This window comes from Gasterosteus aculeatus, chromosome 20 (assembly GCF_964276395.1).
Source record: "Gasterosteus aculeatus chromosome 20, fGasAcu3.hap1.1, whole genome shotgun sequence".
Lineage (NCBI taxonomy): Eukaryota > Metazoa > Chordata > Actinopteri > Perciformes > Gasterosteidae > Gasterosteus > Gasterosteus aculeatus.
Window position 1 is genome coordinate 18,546,523 of NC_135707.1, and position 26,343 is coordinate 18,572,865.

Sequence of the window (26,343 nt, forward strand, 5' to 3'; positions counted from 1 at the left end):
GGTAATTAATGAACACTGTACTGTATCAATATGATGACTGATGATCTGTCTTATGTCCTGAATGTGCTCAGGAAAATTACTGCCCATGTTGGTTCATATGGCAGTCAATGGTTACCATTATGTTGGGACAGTTTTCCCATTATAAGAACAACTTGAGTCTTAAATTGTATTGGCTTGGCCATCATTCTTATCATTGAATAATAACTCTAGTTCGAGTACATCCCACTCACGGAGCAGCTGTGAGAATTGGTCATTAACAAATGACACTGAATTTTCGGCGTTGGACTTCACCGACCTTCACCAATCTCCTCTTCTTTTCAGATACACATTCTTATAGGTGTCTTTGTGTATAAGACATTTCTTCTTTATCACCAACCCGTCACCAACCCAGCAACTCGCTCCCTGCGAATCCATCAGACATCGCAGTGGGTTGGATGACCGGTACCTGTGATCGGGACCTTTGCGTTCTCAGACACAGACCCTCCCAGTAGTGTCTGGATAAGGTCACACTTATCGTCCATGTGGTCTCGCCATAGGAATCCACTCTCATACAAGCAGTGGTGTTGTAGTATGCATTTAGGCTGGGAGGATTTTTACAGCGGATCCCAATGGAGCCTGAGTGCGACAATGTCACTAAGTAGTGGAGTGCGCTGACCCTCTAACTCTCTAGTCGTTGACCTGCAGCTACAGCCGCGGCTTCTGCCATCTGTCCTTAAAATGTCAAAGCAATCATCCCCTTAGTGTGGACATGTGCTGCAGGTTGTATGTCCTACATGCTTTTTTTTTATCACACCACTAATGCATCTCTTGCCGGTGTTCAAAGTGGGAGAAAAAAAATGGGACTCCGGGTAAAATACAAAAAGGTCACAAATATGTTGATAATTTCTCCTCATGCTTCCTTCCCTGAGAAAGCAAGCAAGACCGGGGCTGGTTTGGCCTTGTTGACCAGACTATTTTTTTCCCTTCTGGTTCCCATAGCGACCAGTGGTACTGCCGTGGTTACGGCCACTGGCACTTCCTCCTGGCTGGCACCCTGAAGACACTTCCTCGGCCTCCCTTTCACTCTGTCTTTCGTTCTCTTCCGACGCTCTTTTTCCATCAGTCCATTTGTTCTCCTTTTCTCCTCTATCGCTCTTCGCAAATGTCGAGCTTGCCTCTAATCTCCTTCTCCCTCCGTCTGAGTTTGTCTTTATCTTTGACAGCCCCACTTCCTCTCTGCAGTACTTATCGCAGCATCTCTCGCTCCTCTCTGATTCAGCATCCCCCCACTACTCTCTCTGCATCCATGCTTCCTCCTCATTCTGCTCTCTTCCTGCCTCTAAGCCTCTCAGCCCTTATCTCCCCCTTTCTCCCTGCCCTTCCTCTGCTCTCTGCATTTCTAACTCTTCCTCCTCTTGTGTTCCACTTCAGTTTGATTCACAATAAAACTGAATTTAGAAAGAGGGGATTGCAAGATTTATTTTCCATACCCCCCCCATTCCTCTGTAATATTTCAAACCACAAGAATGGGCTATTTGCTGCCATTTTTCTCTCGTTGTATCTCAGCAATGACGCTTGAGGCAAATTAGCAGGCCAGGTTGCAATTTTCCTAATACGCATTTGTTGGGCTGAATAGTAGACACTTGGAAGACAAGCAATCAAGTGGTTAAACTCCAGAGGTGTCAAGCAGGTTCCTCCGGTGGTCGGTGGTAGGATCCTTTTTCAGAACGGCACAAGCCGATCTCAGTTGGGTATTTAGCGACATGCAAATCCCATGTAATGTGCGACGTGCAAGTAGCGCAGCGTCTTAAATAAAGTGATGTGTGTCTTCACGCGAGGCTTTAGAAATGAACACAAAGGGATTCTGTATTTGCTCATAAAGCCTGAACAATGCCTCTCTGAATGTCGCCGTATTTCCATCATCCGAACGACAGGTCACATGATCTGAAAGCACCTTCCGAACATATCGTTCTGTAAGCAAGGTTACACATTCATTCTTTGTTACCTTACTTTTATACTTTAAGTAGTTTTGAAACCAGTACTTTTACACTTTTACAAGCTTGAGTTGAAAATCTTTTTAAACCTTAGTATCTATTCTTCTACTTGAGTAATGGATGTGAATACTTTTGACTCCTCTGAAATAAACTCAGTTTATTTCCTATGAACATACTGTTCGCTATGTATTGTCCTTTCATATTTGTTTGTTTGGTCTCATAGCCAACATGCAGCACAAACCCTGTTTCTATGACGGAGATGCAGCTCCAATAATCCAATGTACTGCAATTACAGCAGATTTGTTAGCGGTATAACTCAATTGGAGGCCGAGTTAAGGAGGGGTGGGGGGGTATAATGCTTATAACAGCAGTGTGTATGCTCTGATGAATGACATTTTCCCTGTGTGACCTGTTATCCCGATCAAAGTCGAGCTCCCAACCAGCAGTAAGGACGCTATCACATGGAGTGTCTTTCTTGTGCGTTACAGACGAATAAGTAAGGGAGGGCTGGTGAAAGCAGATAAAGATGTTGTCAGATTAATTTCTTCTCAGGATGCCTCTCAAAGGTCTTGACATTAAAGACTAAAAGAAATATTCACGTGTACCAAGGAGTTCCAAAATTGAGTGTGAAATGGAACACAATCCCAATAAAAACCATGAAAACAAGATGAGGATGATAGTGGCTACATTTCCACCAAATCAAAACCCACACTGACACATCGTGGGTGAGTTTATTTTGCTGTTCTGACGCCCACAACGTTTAAAAAACTAGCGGGTCTTCACTTCTTTGTGTGACAAGCTGATCTGCAGGAATTATTTATGGCAAAAAGACTGCATTAGGACCAGAATTGTTATTTTTATGCGACAGCCTAGGCAGATACATTGTTCTTCATGCACTGGTCATTGTACTTCTAAAATATGTTGTCGATCAGGAAAGACATCAAGACCAGAGAGAGTGTGTGCCATCTAAAGGGGTATAATCACACTGGTCAGCCTCCCTGGTAAAGTCTACCCCGGGGTGCTGGAAAGGAGGGTTCGGCCAATAAGCACATCTCAGATTGAAGAGATACAATGCAGATTTTGGCCCAGTTGTGGAAAAAAACTAACCGGCTCTTCACTTTTGGATCATGGAGGGGTCTGTGACCTCCAACTCTCAGTGGAGCGGTTCACAGCGAGTGTGAGGTGGTTGGGATGAGGATCAGAACCTCTAAATCTGAGACTATAGTTCTCAGAAGGACACCAATGCATTGCCTACTCTGGGTGGGGAATGTGTCCTTACCCCAAGTGAAGGAGGTCTTGTTCACAGTTGAAGGGAAGATGGCGTGTGAGTTGGCCGGAGAATCGGAGCAGCGGGGGCACTATTGCACTCACTTAACCACACCGTTGTTTCAAAAAGAGAGCTGAGCCGGAAGGCAAAGCTCTCTCTGGAAGCCAATCTTTGTTCCCACCTTCCCAACTTTACCTTTTATCATAAAGGATGGATGGGCGCCTCCTTAGGGAGGTTTTCCAGGCACGTCGAGCTGGGAAGAGGACTGGGGAAAGACCCATAACTAAGTAGCGAGGTTCTCCACACTGACCCAAGAATGCCTTGGGAGTCAGAGCTGTTAGTGGTAATGAGTTAATGTGACTTTGGTTTTATTTGCGCGTCCTCAAGTCTGAATGTGGCCTGACATGCTCACAATGTTTAGCAAGAATATTACTTTGGAATATTCACTCTTTTAAGTTCATTGTGCGTATTTTGAACTTCACATTAGTTTATTAGAGAACGCAAGGTAGCTGTTGAAGACACTCACTACAAAAAGCGGGAACAGTCAGACCAGATGCACCCACCTGGGCAGAGCCTTTCATTCTTTTTCTATGAGGAGTGGCAAAGCCCTCACCAAGAGCACAATGGGATAACGGGTGGTGAGAAGCAGACAGAAGCCAAAGTTCAAATAAATGAATAATGATGTGACAGTTGGAACATCGTGGCGTGGCGTACCGGTCATCACACTGTGCTGGCCTGATTAGTAAAGTAAAGTCCCGCCCGACCCATTAAGATAAAAATATGTGCAATGGTCTATGAAAAAATTGGTTTAATTAATTTATGAATTGCCATGTACATATGTAAAAAACATTTAATCGCGATTAAGTGTGATTAACAAATTTCAAAATGTGCGATTAATTTACAGCCCTAATTAATTGATATTCAAGTAACTGTAGTGCTAAAAGTAGATTTAACATTTTTGAATCCTAAAGTATAAAGTTAAATGAAGTGGAAAAACTGGTTGAAAAGTTAGTTTAAGAACTTGACTAGACAAAGTGTACTCAATTTAATGTTACATTAAAGTGTATATTAAAATAGCTGTTTCCTGCGGTATTAATGTTTTGAACATGGCATCCACGGCCTTTTAATACAGTTTTCCCCCTTATTTGATACCTCAAGCAGACGGTTGTCTATGTTGTCATCAATACTGAGCCGCTCATGCATCTGTCTGCACTGTTGGCCGACTCAGAGAACTGGAACAGCAGTTACAGGATGCCTCGAATCCATCGAAACATTCACAGATACGGATCCCACTTCGGGCACCCACACATTCTCAGTGAATATGTGAGAGCATCACACGCCGGACCGGCCCTCACATTGATTCTCCGGTTCAAAATCAGGTGGGAGACAGTGTCTATGTGTGTGTGTGATGAACTCCCTGCTGCCTTTGAATACAGAAGACTTCATGTAGAATGTTTGCTAGAGCTGGTTGAAAGGTTACAAACACACACACAGTCCACTAAACTGAGTAAATATTGGATGTTTTTCTGACTGCAGACAGTGGGTTCTCAACAGGTGAAGGAATCAGGACATGAAAAATTCAGTGGGTTTACTGATCGGGTGTGATAGATGGGTGGAAAATACTGAGTGGGGCGTGTGTGTCTACGTGTTTAAGGGTGTGTGTGCTGTGATGAATGGACATAAGGGCGCACACACACACACACACATATTCCTGGGCCTATTTTTGAAAGATCCATTACACGCGATGCAAGAGCCCCGTATTAGCCAGTACTAATTGCAGGTAGATGTGGAGCAGCGTATTGGCTGCGTGTGAATAAACAACGGCCAAAATTAAATTAAAAAAATATATTTTTTAATACCGCTCATGCCAGCAATAACCTCCACTAAACTGATTCATAACCGCATCAAGGAAGGGGTGGGTGGTGCTGAGTTGGGGGTTGAAAGAGAAAGAGAAAGGTACCCATGTGAATCATATCATTTCTGTCTGGGCTGTATACCATTGGCCGGTGTCTTAGTGCACAATTTAGAATAAGAGTTGGCAATTTCTCCTTGAAACTAAGAGAGCCGGTGTTAAGCTGAATACTAATGGGGGCCCGAGGCGTTGGAAATAACTTTGAAAAGGGCAGCGCAACTCCATCCAAAAGAGAACTACTCGTAGAGGGAGGGAAGAAAGACTGAGAAACCAGAGGGCCGCAGTGTGTGTGTGTGCGTGTGTGTGTCTGTGCAGGATAAAGGGGAGGTGACATTATTATTGGCTTGTCTGCTGAAACTCCCTGCTCCCCCCACAATGAGATTAGAGGAGAGTTTGTCTCATTCTTACTTGGACATCCTGTTCTTTTTAATTAACAATGATGGATGGTATTTGCCAGGAAGAGTGTTTTGTGTGTGTGCGTGATATTTGTGTTTGCATCGGACGCAATTTCCATAAGGTTTAACATTGGCGTCCTCATGCACATCTCTGCATACGGCATTGCTGCTTGAGTGAATGCGCAACCTGACTCCACGGGAAGCCTTAACAGTAGCACAATCACTTTACAGAACATTGCATGTTCTGTAATTGCATTGCATATGATGGTTGGGCTGAAATAAGTATTTAAACTAAGACGAATGTAAGCAACTTAAGTGTGAAAAACGCATATTTATTTTCTTTCTATCTGTTCCGTTTCTCAGCCACGCCCAAAGCTCCAGAGAGTCTGTGGTGTAAGAAAAACAATCAGACTTCTAACTTCAACCATTTAACTTTAACTTTAAAGATGTTTCGTTACCTGTTTAGTAGGGGTGTAACGCTTCATTTTAACAACGATTCGATTGGAATCGCGATTCATGGTTGCCGATTTGATTCATGGACGATCTGGGTTCATTTAGAACGATTCGATTCGATTCGATTCGATTCAGTAACTTGAAATCGATTCAGTAACTTTACTGGCCAGTGCAGGCAAAGTTTCTGAGATCCCTGTTGTTTCTTGTAAGGAAATCAGGTTTAAAATAATTATGGATATTATAAACAAGCAAACAACAATTAATGGCAAATGTATTAACCTTTTATTTGAATCAATTGCCATTTTCAATGTAAACATTACACAATAATTACACAATGTTTGGATCAATTTACAGAACCCCGGATGTTCAACCACATTGTAGGGTCGCATGTCTTTACAGATAAACTTGGCAATTGTTGCTGTGATGTTGAGTTTGGTGCTGGCGAGGCCTGAGGTGTCTGCAGAGCTGGAGTTACCTGCTGCTGCGACCGACTTATTTAGAACACCTCCGTGTTTGCAAAAGCCAAAATGTTTCCACACGCTGGATTGATAAATTGGTTTGTAAATGTCTCGCTCGCAGTCGTCTCCTCCACGCTGTGTTTTGTTGTTGTTCAGAGTTTCGCGCGGCTGCCGCTGCGTACTGATGACGTCACAGACAGGCAGACTGAATCCAGTAACGTTTAACGTGTCTAAAGTGCTGAAAAACAAACAAACACACACACATCCACACAGTTTTTGTGCTTAAATCCAATGTGCAGTTTCCAAGTATCGATACAATCGATTATGTACCATTTCAGTCGATTTGTAATGGATATATGTTGTCCGGAATGCCGATTTGCGGAGCACAGATTGATTCAGTTGGATCGCAGGAATATAAATCGATTAATCGATTCAGTGAATGAATCGTTACACCCCTACTGTTTAGACAAAGCAGACACAGACAATGACATCATTTATTTGGACTAGTGTTTCCGGTTAGCCCATTGTTAGCTCGGTTTTGGTCTCCACCATCTCCTGGAAGCAGCTACTTTCTGTCTGGTGTTGTGGTCTGGACCTCTGTAACTGAGTCATGAGGTAAAAATAACACCAAGATTGCAGTTACTCATATGATCAGCGTCGTGCTTGTGTGTGGTTGTGTGGGCCCTGTGGTTCTAGATTGAAACCTTCCTCTGCACAATGAATCTTTGATTGTGTCAAGAGCTTCAGGAAATGGGATGGGTCCATAGTCCATGCAAAGCGGGATACAGTTAAGCCTTAAGTGGACTGCTTGTAGTACCATTCAGGCCCTGACTATATCTGTTTGTTATGTTCCTTAAACCCGGACTTGATTTCCTAGATTTTTTTGTCTAAGTGTGTAATGGGGACAAAAATTGGTCCAATGTTGAGGGCAAGAGATGCAGACGACAGCCGCTAAACGCTATGCAATGTAATCTCACTGGGGAACGCCTCCCGTTCGATGTGTTAAAACCACTAGGCTGAGTGATAAAAGAAAGATCTTCAAATCTTTAAGGCTGAACATCTAGCTGAACTCTCCAATATGTGCCCAGCGCTCGATAGTGACCAGACGAACTAGATAAAGTAAAAAGGTAAATGTGATGTCCCGAGAGGTCTGGTCCTCAATGGGAGGTACATTCCCACCCGGTGAACTACAACTCCCAGAGTCAGCAAGGCAGCGGGTCCCAGCTGAAGGGAAGCTGGAGGGTCCGCATGAAGAACATCACATAAAGAAAACAGAAGACGGGGAATGTAGGACTCTGGATCTACAACCTTCTGTGTGATTCAGGCTGAGGACCTTTTCAGAAGCCAATCAAATATCACACACCTTCCCCTAGTGATCTGATAGACAGACACACACACACACACACACACACACACACACACACACACACACACACACACACACACACACACACAGCATTCTTAGCACTGAGGGCTCACAATGTGATACAAAAACACGGCAACACTGCGTTGTATCTGTCTTCCCCCTCACACACACACACACACACACACACACACACACACACACACACATAAACACGCACACAAACATTGTCATTGCAGACCCCCCTGGGTCCAAAGAAAGTAGCTTTTGATTTGCATACCACATGCACATTTTTAGCATCGTGAGTGTCTGTCGGGCCTTCCTAGGTGGTGAGGAGGAGAGGAAAAGTGACATTGTGTAGTTGAGTGCTGTCTGTGGGGACGCTCTGTCTCTCTCTCTCTATCTGTGGCAATATGACAGTGGAGGATGCAGATGGAAACGTGACACACACACACGCACAGGCACACACACGGCCTGCTGGCTCACTGACTGACTGCTGGCTGTTCCGCGAGGCCTCCCAGTCTGGAAACCCAGAGGTGTCAGACGGTTATAATTATCACTCTGCCCACCACCCCCCTACACACGCCATCAGTTCGAATGTAGGCCTGTGCACCAGTCTGAAGTAAAATAAAAATAAAAAGCCCTTGTTGCCGTAAAAGAATGTCAGTTTCCAGGTTTCCTAATTTTCGAACTTTTGTTATCGTATTTTTGGGGCAATAAATAACTCATATGTAATTTTAAAGTATAAGGCTTTTAGTTTAATAGTGCATCCATAAAAGAAAATCCACTGTTAGTACTGCAGTCAGTCAGAGCAGGCTGAGGATGCCACCATCATCCGAACAATAACTTCATGCCCGTCCGTGTGTTTTGGTTTGTTTTGTGCTAAAGATTCTCTGCCGCCGTATGAGGATGCTGGTACACAGAATGGCCTCTCGGCTTTTGTACCTCGTTCCTTACAGTCCAGTCATGCAGAGAAGGAATGGTTTCCCAGCCAGCGTGAAGGGGACATTAATGCACGCAACTCATGCCCTCATGGCATCACTAAACACTAACCCCAATGGTGATCCCCTTGGTGGGCCGTGCAGTACATAACCAACTATAAGGCAAGGAATGTCTGGCTGCCTGTGTCCTTGGCATATCTCAGGAACCAATGATCTGATTCACTCAGTGACTCACACTCGGGTGCATCGCTGACGACCCAAGGACGTTCAGTGTTGAAGTCGCTGCGATTTGCACACGCAAAACGTTCAGTTTTAATAAACCAAAAACAAAGCGCCAGTGCTCTGAGAGGTACGAGGGCGGGACGCTCTTGTTCAGATAACAGGGAGCGGAGCAACCGGCCCATTGCAGTCGGGCCGCGCTCTGATCCTTCACTTTACCTTTTCCTTATTCTAATCTACAGTACGGTACATTACATTCCCAGACACCACACGACCCCATAATCCTAACTTTATGTATGTTGCTTCTTCACAGGGCCAGAAAAAGTACACTTGTACGCGTAACCTTGGATGACGGGATAAAGCTGAACCACACATACAGTGTTTTAGCTGCGTATATCTGTGCTGGTGTGCGTGCACACCAACCACCCACCCATCTCTTACAGTAGACAAACGTCAGTATGAATGGCGGGGGTTTTAAATGGGGAACGCCAGACCACCCAGGACTTTCAGTGTCGCCTCTGCCGACCTCCGTGGCTGACAGATGAAGGCTATTCACATCAAGCCTTTAACACCTTCGGCTCCCCCTCGACACCACACACACACACGCTCAATAGTCAATACAAGCTCCGCACAATCCCCTAAGACAAATGGACAGACTTCAAACAGGAACGTACACAGCCTCCTAAAGACGGAGTGGGAGGGCGGCTGAGAAAGGAGAGAAAGACAGTCGGTGGTTTACCAGAGAGATGGAGAGAGAGACCTTACTTCAGCGCTCACTCTCTCTCTCCTCATCCACGGGGTTGGAGGGAATGAAAGGCGTGGGGCGCTGTCGAAAAGCCCCCTGCTTTTAATGGCCCAGCTGCACCATTACCTAGCACACACACTGGGCCCAAATAGACTGAGGGAGGAGGACAGAGAAGTCGATCAAACTAAGTATGAGGAGAAGAGGGGGGCACCCATCATTACCTTGCATACACTGAAAGGAAAGGGAGGTTGAAAAGGGGGGGTGGGAGGGTGAGAGGGGACAGACAAGCAGCTAACTACAGGGCAAGGCGTGTTAGTGAATTACACGCACACACACAAGGCCTCCAGTGAAGTTTTACAGCAGCTCTCTGTCATGAACAGTGATGTAAGGCCCGAGTCGCTGTCAGGTAGGTGTGTGTGTGTGTGTGTGTAGGTGTGTGTGGTTGTGTGTGTGTGTGTTTTGAAGGTAGGAGGCGAATGGTCACACATCTTCTCAGCAGAGCTGTCGTCAGAAGAAGGTGGGTGTGCCGGGACCACAACGTCCATGAGAAAGAAGCGGTGACACACGCACACTAAACAAATAACTGTGCAAATATGGCTGTGTTGATCCTTTGGTGTTACCTTAACTGTCACCATGGGGTTAACTTTTGTAGATATCATGAAACGTATCAAGAACTATTACATGTGTGAGATGTAACTTTTTTTCCACTCTGGTCTCCAGAGGATGAACCCTACTGATTCCAGTGCTGGTAGATATTTCCTATTATTCCTGACTCCACCTTGTGTTAAGTGCTGATTGTGTTAAACAATGGTGGTGAGCATAGTCAATATAATACATGATATCTATTTGGTATACAACTTTAGAGCCATTTTGAGAACTTGTTATGTTGAATCCATAACCTGGTTGTTAAGATCATATGTGGAACAACAGTGCCTTCCAAATTCATTGGCACTCCTGGTGAATGAGCAAAAAAGGAAAGAAAAAAATGTCTTTATCGTTTATCCTCTGGGTTTTTCACTGAAAAGAATCACAAAAATTGTACCTTTTCAGTGAATTAAAATTATGAATGATTTTACACATTTTGTTTTTTCTCGACTGGTCAAACCTGTAGTCCTGTTTCATTGTGGTTTAAATATGAGGTGACATTTCATATGACATTTATTACTATGGTAAAGAGCTGAGAACAGAGTGACGATGAGCGGTTGAGCTGCACAAACCAGAAAATGCATATAAGAAAATCTCTCAGTTGAAAGTAACCATTTCCATTATCAGGGAAACAATTTAAGTTTTAAGCGACAAGAGATGTTACGAATCAGCCTGGAAGAGGATGTGTGTGTACATTGACCCCACGCACCGATGTCAAAAAGCTAAAATGCCACTAATGTCATGACAACCTGTTTGGGATAGTAGCCAGAAAACCTTTGCTGTTAAATTAACAACAAACTGAAGCGCCTACGGTTTGCCAAACGTCAGTAGGACTTTCAATGGGACCATGTTATATGGTCAGATGAGACCAAAATAGAGCTTTTTTGGCAAGAAACATCAAAGGTTGATGTGGCGTAGAAAGAAAGATACCCCTAAAAGCCGATAATTGTAGCAGATATATTTTTGAGAAAACTATTTTTTTCATGATGATCATTTAATGTCCCTTTCAATTATGTTACTTGCTTCTGCCTCTAATTGACCATTTCTGCAATTCGAGATTTTTTAAACCCCTTTTTAATCTTCAAGACCATCAATGTTCTCAAATGTTTGTAAATCTCCTGGCTTCATGTATGTTTTTATTGGTTTTATGTAAAGCACTTTGAATTGCCATGTTGTTGAAATGTGCTATACAAATAAAAGGACTTTGCCTTGAGTTGCATCTTGTTTTGCTCATTTGGCTGTAGACTCTTCTGCAATGAAATAATACCCCTGCTGGTTGCAAACTCAAGATCTGTGTCTCTCGACTGACTTCTGCCACAACAATTGCAGTTAGCGTTTAGCCGAACGGATGCTGCATTTTTTCATAAGCCTTTGAGCATTTCGAGGGGCAAAATCCCTCTCTTTACTGGTACTGTCATATCCGAACACATCATTCTAAGCATGCAACACCCCCAGAATGTTCACGACTCACGGCTAGCTATTCTGATAAAATTCATATATTGCAAAACAAAAAACTTAACTCTCAACACAAGGATCCATAGAAAATGTCCACCGATATGAAATATATACAATTAGAACCAACCTTTAAATATAAACCCATTGGTAAACAAGTGAAATCATGTATCCATACTGACTTTCTAAAACACAGTAAACTCGGATCTCGTCCATTAGTCAATAAACACATACTCATTTATAAATCAAAATCTTCAGTAAAGCTCCACTGCATGAAAAGGGGGATTTTCGGCAGTATGCGGCACTGTAAATTGTCGTGGAATTTCAGGTTTGCGGCAATTTGCGGCAATTTGCGGGCAACGCCGAAAACTGCCATAAATTGTCAGAAATTGACGTGGGCCTCCCTTGGAAATTGTCGGAAATTAGGGAGATTTCCGGGCGTTTACGGGGACGAAAGTCTCTTTTTTCATGCAGTGCTCAACACATCCCTCTTTAAGATAAAATTCATATTATAAGCGTTAATAACTTTCAATTACTTTTCTCAACCCTCATTTCAGGGGTCAGAAGGCCACGGTCACAAACCACCACACACACAAAGAACAAACTGTGTAAACATTTTGCCTCTGTTACTGTGAAGCTCTCCATCGTGGTGAACTTGCATCTGTGAAAAACGCATCGTTGTGTGGCGAAAGGAATGTTAGGACTAACGAGACAGTGGCTTGTTCATCACCTCCTCTCTGGCAGGAATGTCAACGGCGGCACACACGGGCCCCGCCGCCCTGCTGCCGTGAATCCTATTTCATGCTTGCACTTTACTCCCAAGGATCCCCTCTCCGCCCTCTCTCTCCATCATCTCCATCCATCCATCTCTTGTCGGAGCCTCTCAGCGGGGCTCGGCCTGTTGTGTGCGAGGCATACTTGGGCTGTGGCGTCAGTTTGGAAATGAGGCTCGTTTGCATTTAAACACTCTGCTCTCTGGGCACTTGGTAAACTTGATGAGAGGATGAGGGGAGTGGGGAAGGGGATGTGGAGAGAAGAGAGAGAGAGAGGAGTAATTGCAACACTAGGAGAGGGAGGGAGAGAGAGAGAGAGAGGGGGGAGTGAAGGGTGGAGTGTGTGGAGAACACTGGCTAATATAAATTCATTATGTAAATCCGCAGCTCAAACAAATTGACAGGCGGGTATTACACCCGAGAGGAGCTGAATCAAGAGCATGAAAGCATTAGCTCCACTCACCCTTGACCTCCAACCTCGACCTGTTCACCGGAGTGTGCCTGTTATGCATACTAACGACTCAGGTGGGGACGGGGGGCAGCGCAACACGTTTTGTTTTCTTACACTGGTAGCTGGAGACAAAATCCTCCATCCTCCATCGGCGCCGGAATGTAAACTATGCTGAAAGGAAAACAGCAGAGAGGAGTGTTTTCTCGCCGAAGCAGCCCTGCATACCAGATACACAGTGCAGCGCCTGCTGTCTTCCTATATGTGAAAACAATATTGGAATTCCCAACCCTGGAAGCCAGAAAGAAAATGAAAGTCCACAATCACTGACTGAGAGGTTATGAGGCAAAAGTTCTCCCAAAAGAGTGACTTGATCCTTCATTTGTTCCACCGCTTCACCTGTGACGCCTCCGTTTTCTCTCTAACTTTGATTTTCACCTTCCCTAACAACCACACATCCAAATACAAACAGTGTCAAATGTGCATGGATAAATATAAAAAGGAGCTGTGGCTCCAGTGAGGCTACAGCTACAGAAGATGTCACCCATTCAGCACACACCACCGCATGGTGCTTCACATGTAAGAAGGGAAAACAAAAAACAAAAAAACAAAACCGCCAACCACCCGGCGCCAATCTGTTGAGGACTTCTGGGGTGACAAGACATGAAAAATCACACAGAGTTCATTGTTGGCCGCCCATTATTCATGTTTGCATTCAGGGCTCTGAAAAGCTGGATGACAATGATGAGCGTCAACGCATTACACACACATTCATTATGAACGAGGGCAGAAAAAGGTTGCATTTTGAAGTCAAACGTTAGGCTCGCAGTGTTTGCAAGTATTTATGATGCCATGAATTAAGCAGGAGCAGTTCAGTGTTTCAGCACTTTTCATTAAAGCGGCAAAAAATGTGTGTTCTTGAGGTCATCATTACAACGTAAATATTGATTGCACTTTGTAATGGCTGTAGAATAATGACACCTTGGGATCAGCACAAGCCTCGTTACCAGGTCGCAAAAATACATCACCCATTTCATCCACCTCTTTCACAATGAAAGCCTCACAAATTGCGATAAATCACTCAAGAAACTCAACGAAACCACGTTATGCTCAACACAACAGCAAATATTAGCTATCCCAAAGTAGCAGAAACGCCATCATTGGAGCTACTGGAGGAACGCTAATGCTAAGAGTCACGATGATGGGGGTCAAAGACGCCAAGGTGAAGAGAGAAATTTTGATTGATATCCAATGTGGATAAGGATTTCTTATGCGTTCTCCTCTCCACCACACTGTGATGGAGCCGGCCTTCTTAGGCAGTTAACCAGACTGGTAGAACATCTCCAACATCTAAATCAAAGCTCCCTGACAAAGCGCTGATGTTGGTCTTCAGTTAAGTTGGTTGTTGATGGAGACACCCAGGAACTTGTTTGCTATGGATTTTCTTCGGAAAATATGTCGTTACCGCCTCCGCTGGGTAGTTCATTTCAAAACAAATGCCCCATAATAGTAACAGTCAACCAATCGCCATGGGTAAAATCAGTGGCGTACCCCTATTAAGGCCGTGACTGTGAAATGAATGGCATCAAAGCCACATACACTTCTACCTTTCTTAGTTGACAGAGATGTGCATCATGTAGGAGCTGTTATTGGAGTGCACTCCATCTGCTAGACAATTCTACCCCCTCAAACAGTGACCAGTGCGCAACCAAATCAAATAAACCAAACAACATCTTGAATATTAAGCGCTGATGACTGTCCAAAAAGCGATTCAACAATCACTTGAGCCTCCTCTGCCAGATCGCCCTTTCTGACTCAACAGGCAGGCTGTCCTTTGGTGTGGACCATATGGAAGGACGGGAGTTCAAGTTATTGTCGTTAAGTAGTGGTGAGACAGTGGCATTGGCAGCTGCTGCCAGCTTTAATTGGCCTGGCAGACGTACAGCCAGGCACCACTCATGTCTGACCCAAACACTGCCGGGGGAAAAAAACCCAAACATTTAACAGGCTTCAAAGACTACCGGTGGGTTTGGAAGGAGAGGGTGAGAGACAAAGAAAGAGACTCAAAGACGGCGAAAAAACTCAGATGAAAGCAGCAACTACACAGAGAGGGATTGGGAAAGGAGAGTGAAAGGGAAGGGAGGTCCTGATGAACGTGTTTATCCGGAGCTTCACTCGGTGTTTCTAATGCTCAGAGAAAACCCTTCAACCACACAGAAGCAGGCGGCTTCCTGACCACGGGCGGACAACTCCCCTCACCTGAATCCTAATGAGCTGTCTCCCTCCCAGAGGACCTTATTGGCATGGACGGCATACAATACAATGTCACCAAAGCATGTTCAAACTAACAAGTCTAATGAACTATAACTGGAGACCATCTTCTGATCAGACAAGGGGCATAAAGTGTGGGGGGCCTATGGCACTTACCCCTCTTTTCACAGTGGATGTGAGACTCACATAATTAAGTAGCTCATGGGAGGTTGAGGTAAGGAAACAATCTCTGATGATATTTGTATTCATTTGATGGGGGTGAGCAGCTGTGTGTCCCCTGTTCGCATGTCAGATAAGAACAGCCTGTGCTCTCTGCAGCAGTGTGTCTGCGTGCTTGCGACACACTGTAGTGTTCCCTCAGTCTGTCAGTGTTTTTATCGGTGCCCTGCCCGACCCTGAGGTCCAGTAGGTTTCTAGTTTACAGCCTGATTAGAGCTGGAGAGGTTTCCATTTTGTTCTCAGGCCGTCATAATTTAATTGGGTATGATTTTCTGAACCTAAGGTTGAGTTGTAATGATATGAGTGGTGGACCATTCCTTCGAGTAAAGTCCTTTGTGGGTGACACCAGTGGCAGCATAGAGCTTTGTATGAAAAGGAGAGCAGGTCATTCGCTTTAATATTATTCAAGAAACGCAGGGCTCGTTTTGCAATATTCAACAGGTGAGGACGTTGGCGTAATTCAGCTCTCAGTGTTTCCCACACGCCTCACTGACATTTAATGAAATTATTGATTTGAATATTTGGGGTGTGGTTTTAATTGGTGAATCATTGTCAACGTATGTCTAACAACGCAGCAATTAAATATTTCCTATTTTTGAAATTTTATTAATTTATTTTATGTTTGACAAGTTGGTTTCTAATTGTGAAGTTGCCATTGACTACACCCCTGACCCTCTTCTGAAAAATGAGCACTTGGTTCTGTCAGGGTTCAAACCGAGCATCAGATTGGGGCGGAAAGGAGATTTAAGTGACTTTAAACATGGTTGTTGGTGCCACACGGGCTGGTCTGAGAATGTCACAAACTGCTGTACTACTGGGATTTTCCCGCACAACCATCTCTAGGGTTTAAAGAGAATGGTCTGAAAAAGAGCTCATCCAGTGAGCAGTTGTGTGGACGAAAATGCCTTGTTGTTGTGAGAGGTCAGAGGAGAATGGGCACGCAGCAAAATTCCTAGAGTTCATTTTCCGGTGTTAGGCAAAAGTGTTGAAGTGCAGAGTTGAAATCACACTGGATAAAGTTGATTCAACTGTTCAAAGATTTGAGTTTTTAACTCTACATAGTGTATTTAAAACACTTAGTAGAGTTAAATGAACTCTTTAACAGGTTTGAAATGTAACTGTACACCAGTGACACACTTATTACGTAAGTGTATTTAACACTTATCTTATTCCGAGTTAAAGTGTTAACACTTTGTAGAGTGTTGATTCAACACAGACAAGATTGGGACAATATAAACACCGGCTTAGAGTACAATTCAACGCTCTGAAATCTGCTGTGCTGATTACAAAATTACAGATCACAATACAATGATTTTTGACGGATTGCTCAGCTTGTACGTTATTCCCCGCTGTTCATTCTATCATTTGGGTGTATCATGCTCACTACCGTTGGTAAATGGACTGTACTTGTTTAGCGCTTTTCTAGTCGACCACTTTAACACTACATGACATCATTCACTGATGACAGGAGCAACCAAACACAGTGACACCTGCCCCCCAAAAACTAACATTCACACACTGTAGTCGCAGCTAAAGGAGCCATGTTGAGGTTAAGTGTCTTGCCCAAGGACACATCGACATGCAGGTCAGCCAGGCCTGGGATCGAACCGCCAACCCTCTTATTGGAGCTCTCCACTCACCCACAGTCGCCCCCCCCGTTGGTTCTTTTAAATTTGCCAATCTGGTTCAATTTGGCCTTCGGACGACATTCCTTCGGTCATATTTCAACTTTGGTCTAGCACCAAAATATGCAAGCTAATATTTCTCTGTCAGCCGTAAAAAACAATTTCAAGACTGCACATTTAGAAAAGTTCCCATGATTGAAAATGACACATAGAAATCCATAAATACTTCCTAGGCATGTGTGTGGTTTGGAGGTCACTCCCATCACACTCCATCCTTCCACCCATCAATGCCCAAACCCAGCCATTCAATTAGCAGCATCCTGCAGCTACATTCATTTGCTGCCTAATTGACCTCTGAGTCACAGTGGAGAGATCAAGTCGTGGTAATGACAACAGCTGCACGGAGTGAGCATCCACAATGTTGACACCATAATTACACAGGAAGTCGCCCAACATGGGCTTTAGGGGCGAAATGGAATGAAAAAGACGATAAGGAGGAAGCCAGACGGGATGAGAGAATAAGAAATACACAAGGGGAAAAAAGAGGAGGGAAGAGATGAGAAGACAGCTGACCGGAGGCTTGTTCAACCATGAGATTAGGCTTAAGTGATGAAAAGCAGGGAGGAAATAGAGACGGAGACAGTCGGAGAGCCCCGGGTAAGAAGAAAAACGGCATAAAAGACGGATGAAGAAGCCTCCTCAAATGCTTTTAACGCTGGGCAATAGCAGAAAACAAGATAATGTGGTGCGGTGCAGCCAATACTGGGGAAGGAACGACCAGTGGGCTGGATCTAATAACGAGGGTTGATAAATAGTTTCAGCGTACGGCCGAACCCACTGGAGGTTGAAACATCAAATTATCGTGGGTGTCTGGGCGCGTCGGCTATGTGGAGGATCACATCACTCACACACTTGAAAAACACAAAACAAACTAATCTAATCTGGTGGCCATATCAGGAAGCCAGACGATGAGAAGCACTTAACAGCATCTTCAATGATGAAAGAAAAACAAAAGCATTTTGGATGGATAGCATTCCGCTAGGAGTAACCCTAACCCTAACCCTAAGCCTAACCCTGACCCTCGCAATAACACTTGACTGAGACTCCAATATTGAAACACTTTATTTAACCTGTGAGTTACATTTTTAGTTTTTACAGTTTGAATAACTAACAATATAATACCACCTGTTCCCAACATCCCAAACTTTCTGTTGTAGCATTTTTCTTTTTTTGTAGCATTTGCTAATAATAATAACTTCTATTTCTTTGAATGTTTTTCTTCTGATTAGTGCATCTTTCTTCTGTGCTCATATATTTGAATACACAGTGGACAGAGTACTAATGAGAAAAGCTTTTGTCTTTTGACAGAAAGATAACAGAGGTCAGATTGGTATGAAAGGTATGTAGGTCAGTAGAGTAACCATCCTCCTCAATACTTTAAAAAGCACCACTTTTAGCAAATTGCTTTTGTAAAACTCGCGCCAAAAGAGAAAAATGGTAAACGACATTGTATTTTAAGGTTGCTTGCCTACCTTTTTTTTAGTTTTAATGGGCACTGCTGTAGCTGGACTAGGAACACAAAATACTTGCTAATGTAGCTCAGCGTTTGCTCAATGTATGAGGAGGCAATTGTTAACACATTTGCCATTGCTTCATATGGTGACAATAACACCAATTGTTTTAAAGCAACAGTTATAATAGTAATAATGAAACGTCGTCAATCATCAAACGTCATCATATACACAGCAAAGTACGACAGTATACAATGTTTTACTGTTGACAACTGTTGCAAAATGAGTCAATTAAAACCCAGAAAGAAACAAAGACGGCAGAGACAACCTTCCATCTTACGACAAAGGTATGTGCTTTACACAGCGACCACCTTAAATTCTTTTTGAATTCTTCCCCGGGAATGGTGAGAGAAATGACCTGTGCTGCCTCATATTATAGTGTCTAAGGCACTCAGACAGTCTGGAAAGGAGTAGTCAATAATACGCTTTCACAGAGTTAGGAATCTCCAACACAAACAGAATCACTCAGCGAGCCTAGAGGCCTCGCTAGATGCTATTGAAGTGTCGTTGACACCGGACTGGAATCAATGGCTAAGCTGGAGTTGTACATCGATCCAAGCCGTCCTCTGGTCTCCTTCTCTGTCCCCTTTTCACAACTCAGCGGAGCCTAACAAGGGAAGAAAGCCAGGCATGGCTAAAGGGAGAGGAATGTAGCCTTCACTCCTTGATCTCTAAAGGTACACCCTCTGAGAAACACGCAGTCTTCCTCAAATGCTGTTTGTCGGCTCAATGGTCTTTCATAGATCACTTAGACCTCCTCATGACTCTGGAGAGTGACAGATATTGTAGTAGTGCTGCTATAGTGCTTCAGCGCCTGATGGATAAGAGCATGAAAGATAGATAGCAGCAGGTAGAAGATCCTTTCTGATGATGTGTATCCAAGGAAGAGACTCACACAAAGAAACATGAAACCATTATGAGACATACATGAGTATAAACCTACATATATACAACGACAAAGAAAACAACTGCAAAGACACAGAACAAAGTCAACCTAAAAACAAAGTGAATCTATGTTGCAAGTTGATTTTGACCATATGGAGCAGAAATCTATACGTTTTCCTACCAGCAGGTAGTGTATTATCAAAAGAAACAATGCACTAGACGCTCAAGGGGTATCTAGAGCGCCCAGCGCTTCAAATCTCTTGCACCTCACCAATGGAGGCTTTGTCTCGGTGTCCATTTTAGACGACATGTTGTAATTTCTTGATTTGAATTGGGGCTTTTATGGTCTCCTCCAAAATATTTGTGAATGAATACATATACATACGCACTACAGACAGAAACTATGCAAACACTCAATGAGGTCTGAACTAAACGGTGTATGCATCTGTTCAGTGTGATGATGAAAGGTGGCTGCAGAGCGAACACACACACAAGTGACACATTGCAGGATAAATAAAAGCAGTGACAACATTGACATTGGTAAAAGTGTATTGCTGATACCTTTCAAAATAACTTTCATCTCTAATGTGCATCTCAGAATATTTGTGAGCCACAGTGCGCTCAGCAGCAGCATTTCCACAAAACATCAACGCTCCATTTGTTGTGGCTGCTACAAGGTATGCAAGAACATAATGGTTTTGTTATGTCGTATTCATTCCGTCCTTGCTTGGTAATTTACCATAGAGATGAAGGTTTTTGAGACCTCACTCGCTGAAAAATATCACTTTGAACATAGACCACGGCTCTGCATGCAGTGTTCTGACACTGAATTTAAAGCCAAACTGTGTCACTTTAGCTGATTGCTTGCTTTTGTCAGTCAGTGTCAGTTACGGAACAATATCTGTATAAATGAAGCACAGTTAGAAATAGACAGCGGCAGCGGCGCTCACAAAGCTAACAGTGTTCGCCTGAGGGGGAACACAGATATTACTTCACTATATCTTTACGTTGCAAATAGTTGTTCACTGTGGTGTCATTCAGCACATTTAACTTGGGTGCCGTAAGTCACCATGAGCTAATCGTCACACCGGACTACGCGAGGCATAGAAATGTCCCTATATGCTCAAAGGGTGCGCCGACAGAAACGGTTTGGGAACCACTGCTCTACACCCACAACACAGCGGCCATCGGCCTCACGGCGCACGGCGAGGATGACCGGCCGGTCCTCTGGTGTGTTCAGAACAACCTGGAGCTGAACAGGCTCAAAACTGTGGAGATGACAGTGGACTCAAGGAAGAGCCCAGCAACACTCATTACTTCAGATATGTCTATACTCTATACTCGATTCTGATTCTGATTAAGGGTCAATTTAATGTTTTGTGTCTAATATTTTAATGTGCTTCCATTGAATTCAACATGGCCGGCACACATTTCACCAGTGTCTGCAGGAAAAACACAGGTAATTAACAACATTAATCACGACTGCATTGCATTTAGGGAAGCCAGTCTTGCGGCCGTGGAGAAAGGTGTGTGTGTGTGTGTTTTAGGGGTGGGGGGGTAGTTTGTCAGGCTGCAGTGTGTCTAGACAGTATTCATGATCCATCTGTCTGCCACTGCCACGGCAACAGCCAGCGGCTACAACAAGATGGCAAACCCCATTAACACAGAAACATTTTCTGTGTCCCTCTTCCTCTCCCCCCCCCCTCTCTGTGTCCACATCCACGTCTCTGTCTGGCCCTCTCTCACTTCCCAGCTCCCCCTTGTTTCTCTGCTATCCTTCTGCAGCAATGCAGCCTCGCTTTCTAGCAGTCTGCACCTTCTCTTTCTACCGTTTCTCTCTCTCTCTCTCTCTCTCTCTGAGCGGAAGGAGTGCTGAGTGTGCGGAGCGTGAGGTGAATTGTTTGGATGTGTTTTCTATCTGTTATCTTGTGTATTTTTCGGCGTGGTTTCTGGTGTGGTTCGTGGGGTGAATGCGTGTTGGTGTGTACGTGTGACTTTTCTTTCTTTTTATGTGTTTTTGTCTGCGTTTGTAGCCGGTCGGCATGTCGGACCTCACGGGGCTGACGCGGAAGCACGGCGTGAAGCTCGCGCCGGGCTTCGCGTGCTCCGTGGAGGACTGCGGTCTGGCCGTGGGGGGGTTGGTTGGGCACGGGAGTGTGAAGTCCGCCGCGTGGATGAACCGCGTGGTCATTTTTGTAGATAGTGTCGAGAAGGCGCGCGAGGTGGTGGCGAGCGGCGTGGTGGTCCGCGGGGCGCACGTGCCCGTTCTTCCGCTCGCGGTGCCGGCCGTCAGGGTGACGGTGGCGAACGTTCCGCCGTTCGTCCCTGACGGAGTGCTGCTGGAGGAGCTGGCCAAACATGGGAAGGTGGTGTCCCCGCTTAAAAAGCTGTCCTCGGGCTGCAAGTCGCCTTTAATGAGGCACGTGGTGTCTCACAGGAGACAACTCCACATGGTCCTCACCAAACCCCAGGCCCTCGACCTGGTGATTAAGGCGAGGATCGAGGGGTTTGACTACGCCATGTTCGCCACATCGGACGATGGGAGGTGTTTCCGTTGCGGCGGAGAGGGACACCTGGCGAGGGGTTGCCCGGAGAGGAACCCCTCGTCCGCTCCGCTGGATGTGGGGATGTGTGTGAGAGGGGGTGAGGCCGAGCCGGTCGGTCAGGTGGATGAGGGGGTGACAGTAGGGACGGGTGAGGGGGTGAGTGTGGCGATAGGTGAAGCCCAACCGGTCGCTGAGGGGGTAAGTGTGGCAACGGGTGAGGGTCAGCCTGTCGGTCAGGTGGGTGAGGGGGTGACTGTGGGGATGGGTGAGGGGGTGAGTGTGGGATTGGGTGAGGGCCAGCCGGGCGACCAGGTGGGTGAGGGGGAGACTGTGGGATTGGGTGAGAGCCAGCCGGTCGGTCAGGTGGGTGAGGGGGTGACTGTGGGGATGGGTGAGGGGGTGAGTGTGGGATTGGGTGAAGGCCAGCCGGGCGACCAGGTGGATGAGGGGGAGACTGTGGGATTGGGCGAGAGCCAGCCGGTCGGTCAGGTGGGTGAGGGGTCAGAGGGGATGAATGTCGGAGTGGATGGGGGGTTGAATGTAGCCCAGCGGGCAGGTGTGTGTGACCGAGTGAAAGAGGGGATGGGGGCACTTGGTAGTGGGGGAGCTGTTCGAGGTGGAACCTCGGACAGCGAGGAATATATGGAAGAGGGGGGGGTGGACTTTAAGGCCCCCCGCCTGAAGAGGAAGACGAGGGCCAACAGGGGAGGCTCTCGGGCAAAAAGAGGGGGGCGCAGAGGAAAGGTGGGAGGTGTGGAGTCAGGGTCCTCTTCAGGGTGGGCCTCTGAAGACAGCGTCTCCTCAGGGGGGACGGTCACCAGCAGGCACGGGGTGGGGCAGATGAAAGCGTTCCTGCAGACCACCAAGAACCAGAGAGGAGTGGAGCTGGAGGACTACTTCTCCGACTTGGAGAAGTTTGCGCGCTCCGTTCGACATGGCTGCACGAAAAAGGGTGGGGCAGACTACACCCAGCAGGAGGTTTTCCGACTAAGGAAGATCAACCTCAAGATCACCAGGGATGGAGGAAATGGGACTGAGTGAGGCGTCTGACCGGCGGAGGAGGATCCTGAGCAAGAAGACGGGCAAATGAGATGAAATGATTGTAATTGTTTTTTTTATATAAAATAAAGGTTTTTCAAAAATCTCTCTCTGTCTCTGTCTCTGTCTCTCTCTCTCTACGTACCTCCATCACTGCCTCTCAGGCACCACCAGTGCTTTTCCCAAACCACCGTCCGCAGACCCTTACATTTACATTCGCTCTAGACAGCTACATATTTAGGGCTCAGGATTCTGCCCCCAACCCCCGGCTTGTCCCTCCCAAAATAATAACCATGATTAAAAAAAAAGGTTGCTTCTACTGCCTTGTGGAGAGAAAAGAAGGGCGGGCAAAAAAAGAGACGAAAGTGAGTTAAATTTCCAAAGCAACAAAGTTGTGAGTTTGAGAGGTGAACCGCATTCAAGGTAGGGAGGTGAGGGAGTGAATGAGGGAGGGAGAGATGCAGGGGGGAGGAAGGTAACCCGCCAGACACACACACACACACAAGAGCTGAGGATGAAAGTGCTGCTGTAAAAAAGTTTTTCCTCTCCTCCCTAAAGTTGTTGAAAGAGACTGCTGCAGCACATCAAAGTGGCCTGGCAGACAGCCATCGCAGCTCATTGGTGTCCTTCACCCTCTCGCTCCCTTTCCCTCCATCTTCCTCCCCCTCTCTCCCTGTGTTTCCATTGATCGTGACGAGTCGAGGGAACACTCTCATCTCATCCCTGGACAGTAGGCAGGGGGAGGTGGTTGGTGCGGGGGTGGGGGTCCTTATGAAAGCAGCAAAGAGATTCAAACACAAAAAATAAAATGAAATGTATGTTTTGAATATGAAAAAATCCTTTACTGCTCCAATGGGAGACAAACCCTTAGATACGTCCGTGTAAATGTATAAATATGTGAGTAAATGTATAAATTGGCTTTGAATTTACAAACCACAAAATTGTAAATTGTTCAAATTACTCTGCAGGTCTGTTTCTCTATTCACAAGCCCTTATATGGTTGAGAGAAAGATGTGACAGTGGAGAGCATTCATGGTACGAAGTACGGCCTCTGGGATCCAAACACAGTTATTATAACAGTTACTGGGGTGGATATTTCTGCCAGTCTACAGGCAAAAAGACTACAAACATGTCCAATACCAAAGTCCTACTGCCATTCTGCACTCATACGCATGTACATGTATTTCCAGAGATGTCTGATCTCTAGAGTATTGTCAGAAATGAAATGGACAAAAGTCATTTGTACCTGTAGGGATTCATGAGCAGTGAACAAAAAAGAAAACTTTTTTTGAATAATTAATAGTTTCAGTTAGTGAGGCACACGCCGCTCTCACAAAGGCATTTTAATTGTTACATTTGATAAAAATGGAAGCGCATCTGCGTGACCACTGACAGACAGACAGACGTGTGGGACAATGAAACCTGAGGAGGATTTGATTGGCTCCTTTGTTTTGAACGTTAATGATTAATCATTTTGTGCTACCCATCAAAGACTATTATGATGATATTTTTAACGTCGCCTCCGGGTCCCTTCAATGCGACTCCTTTTGAGATCCGCGCTATTAGGTATTGTTTTTTCAGCATACAATAAAGAAGAAAACATGTAACTCCTTCGGTTCATTTGTTGTTGATGGACGGACTTTTTAATTTACATGCCAAAAAAGTTGGATGGTAGAAAAGTCAACGCATTCCGTTGAAAGTCATATTTCACGCACCGCGACCTAGTAAAGCCCCCAGGTCTGCGTCCACATCGTGCACACTCACTGGGGATCGACAAAGCGACCCCTGGGGAGCGCACGGAGCTGAAGGCCGCACAGAGGACAGGAAGGAAGGTCACCGAGGGGACTCACAGTTGAAGATGCCCGGCGGAGGGTGCTGGGTGACCACGGGGCAGTTCTCCTCATCGCTGTTGTCCCCGCAGTTATTCAGCTGGTTGCAGATCAGCGAACCCAGACGCAAACAATTCCCATTGGTGCAGTGGAACTTGCACTCTGCGCAGCCGAGGGAGAGGGAGAGGAAACATTTCTTAGCACAAGCGTTTCAATTGCTGAGAAGAATTTGCTTTCTAAACAAACAAACTTATTCGGGTTTAAAGCATTTTATTGCTTTTAAGGAGTGATCCGCTTCTTTATTCTATAGCTGACAGGCGTAGAATTGTGTCGTGAAAAACTACTTCAACCAACAGTGGAAAGAATACAACATTTTAAAAAGTCACAGTTGTGTAACAGTGCAGACTCCAGAGCGTGCAACAGCCCAATAACTGTTCATCCAAAGGCTCAAAAAACGCTGCCGCTATGTGTAGTTCTCCCTTCGGTCTGCGCCTCAGAATGTGCAAGGTCAAATGATACCGTATGATTTATTTATTTTTTTTCTACCTATGAGCCCTGAGAATACGAAGCAGAGTGAATGCGTTGGGTTCACTCAGAAACAAGGTCACACACAAAAAGTGGTTTCTGGTTCAAAACAACAAATAAATAAACAGCTTTGCAAACAAGCCTTTGATGTGCCTCAGCCCCCAAAACTGTAATGCGCTACTGTCACAGTTATTACCGGAATGCTTCTTTCTCCCTAAATATCAATAAGCACTATCTGGGGAAGAAACAACCCACCTCAAACCTATAAATGTCAAAGGGAATAAATATAACTAAATAATTGTTTTAATTCTGGAGGGAAAAATTGATCAGTTTACCTTTATTTCACAGTGTAGAAAAGGGTCGGGGACGGTTTGACATGCAACTATAGTAAGTATCTAAGAAGCAGACAGTCAACAAGCCATTGGTTTGTGGATGTATTTAAGCCCCAAACATTGACGTTTGTGGAAGTTCTAAAGCAACATGTTGACGGCGTATATTCCATCATGGAATGGAAGCTTTTTTTTTCTCAACCAATGGACTGAAGTTATAATACTTGGAATGCAGAGGAGTGATGTAGAAAGACCAAACTAACCAATCACAGGGTAGCCCCATCCTAGAGCAAACCCTCCTCGGTGGTCTATTTGACTTTGAATGGACCATCCTTTAATGAATGAACATCATGCTGAGACAAATGAGAGATTGAGACTATAAACTCATGCTTACATTGTAACTGAGGGAATACATCAAGAGAGAGTTTGACTTATTTTCTCATAGACTTCTATAACACCAA

The 26,343-nt window shown here is 45.0% G+C and overlaps 1 protein-coding gene across 2 annotated transcripts in view; it reads right to left on the bottom strand.

The window, feature by feature from the left end:
• The window catches only part of LOC120810460 (low-density lipoprotein receptor class A domain-containing protein 4), a 163,499-nt gene that overhangs the window by 47,542 nt on the left and 89,614 nt on the right, over nucleotides 1–26,343 (bottom strand). For both annotated transcript variants that reach the window (XM_040164988.2, XM_078095587.1), the window contains exon 6: nucleotides 25,050–25,190. In XM_040164988.2, the coding sequence (XP_040020922.2) occupies nucleotides 25,050–25,190 (141 nt within the window). The remainder of the gene's footprint in view (nucleotides 1–25,049; nucleotides 25,191–26,343) is intronic.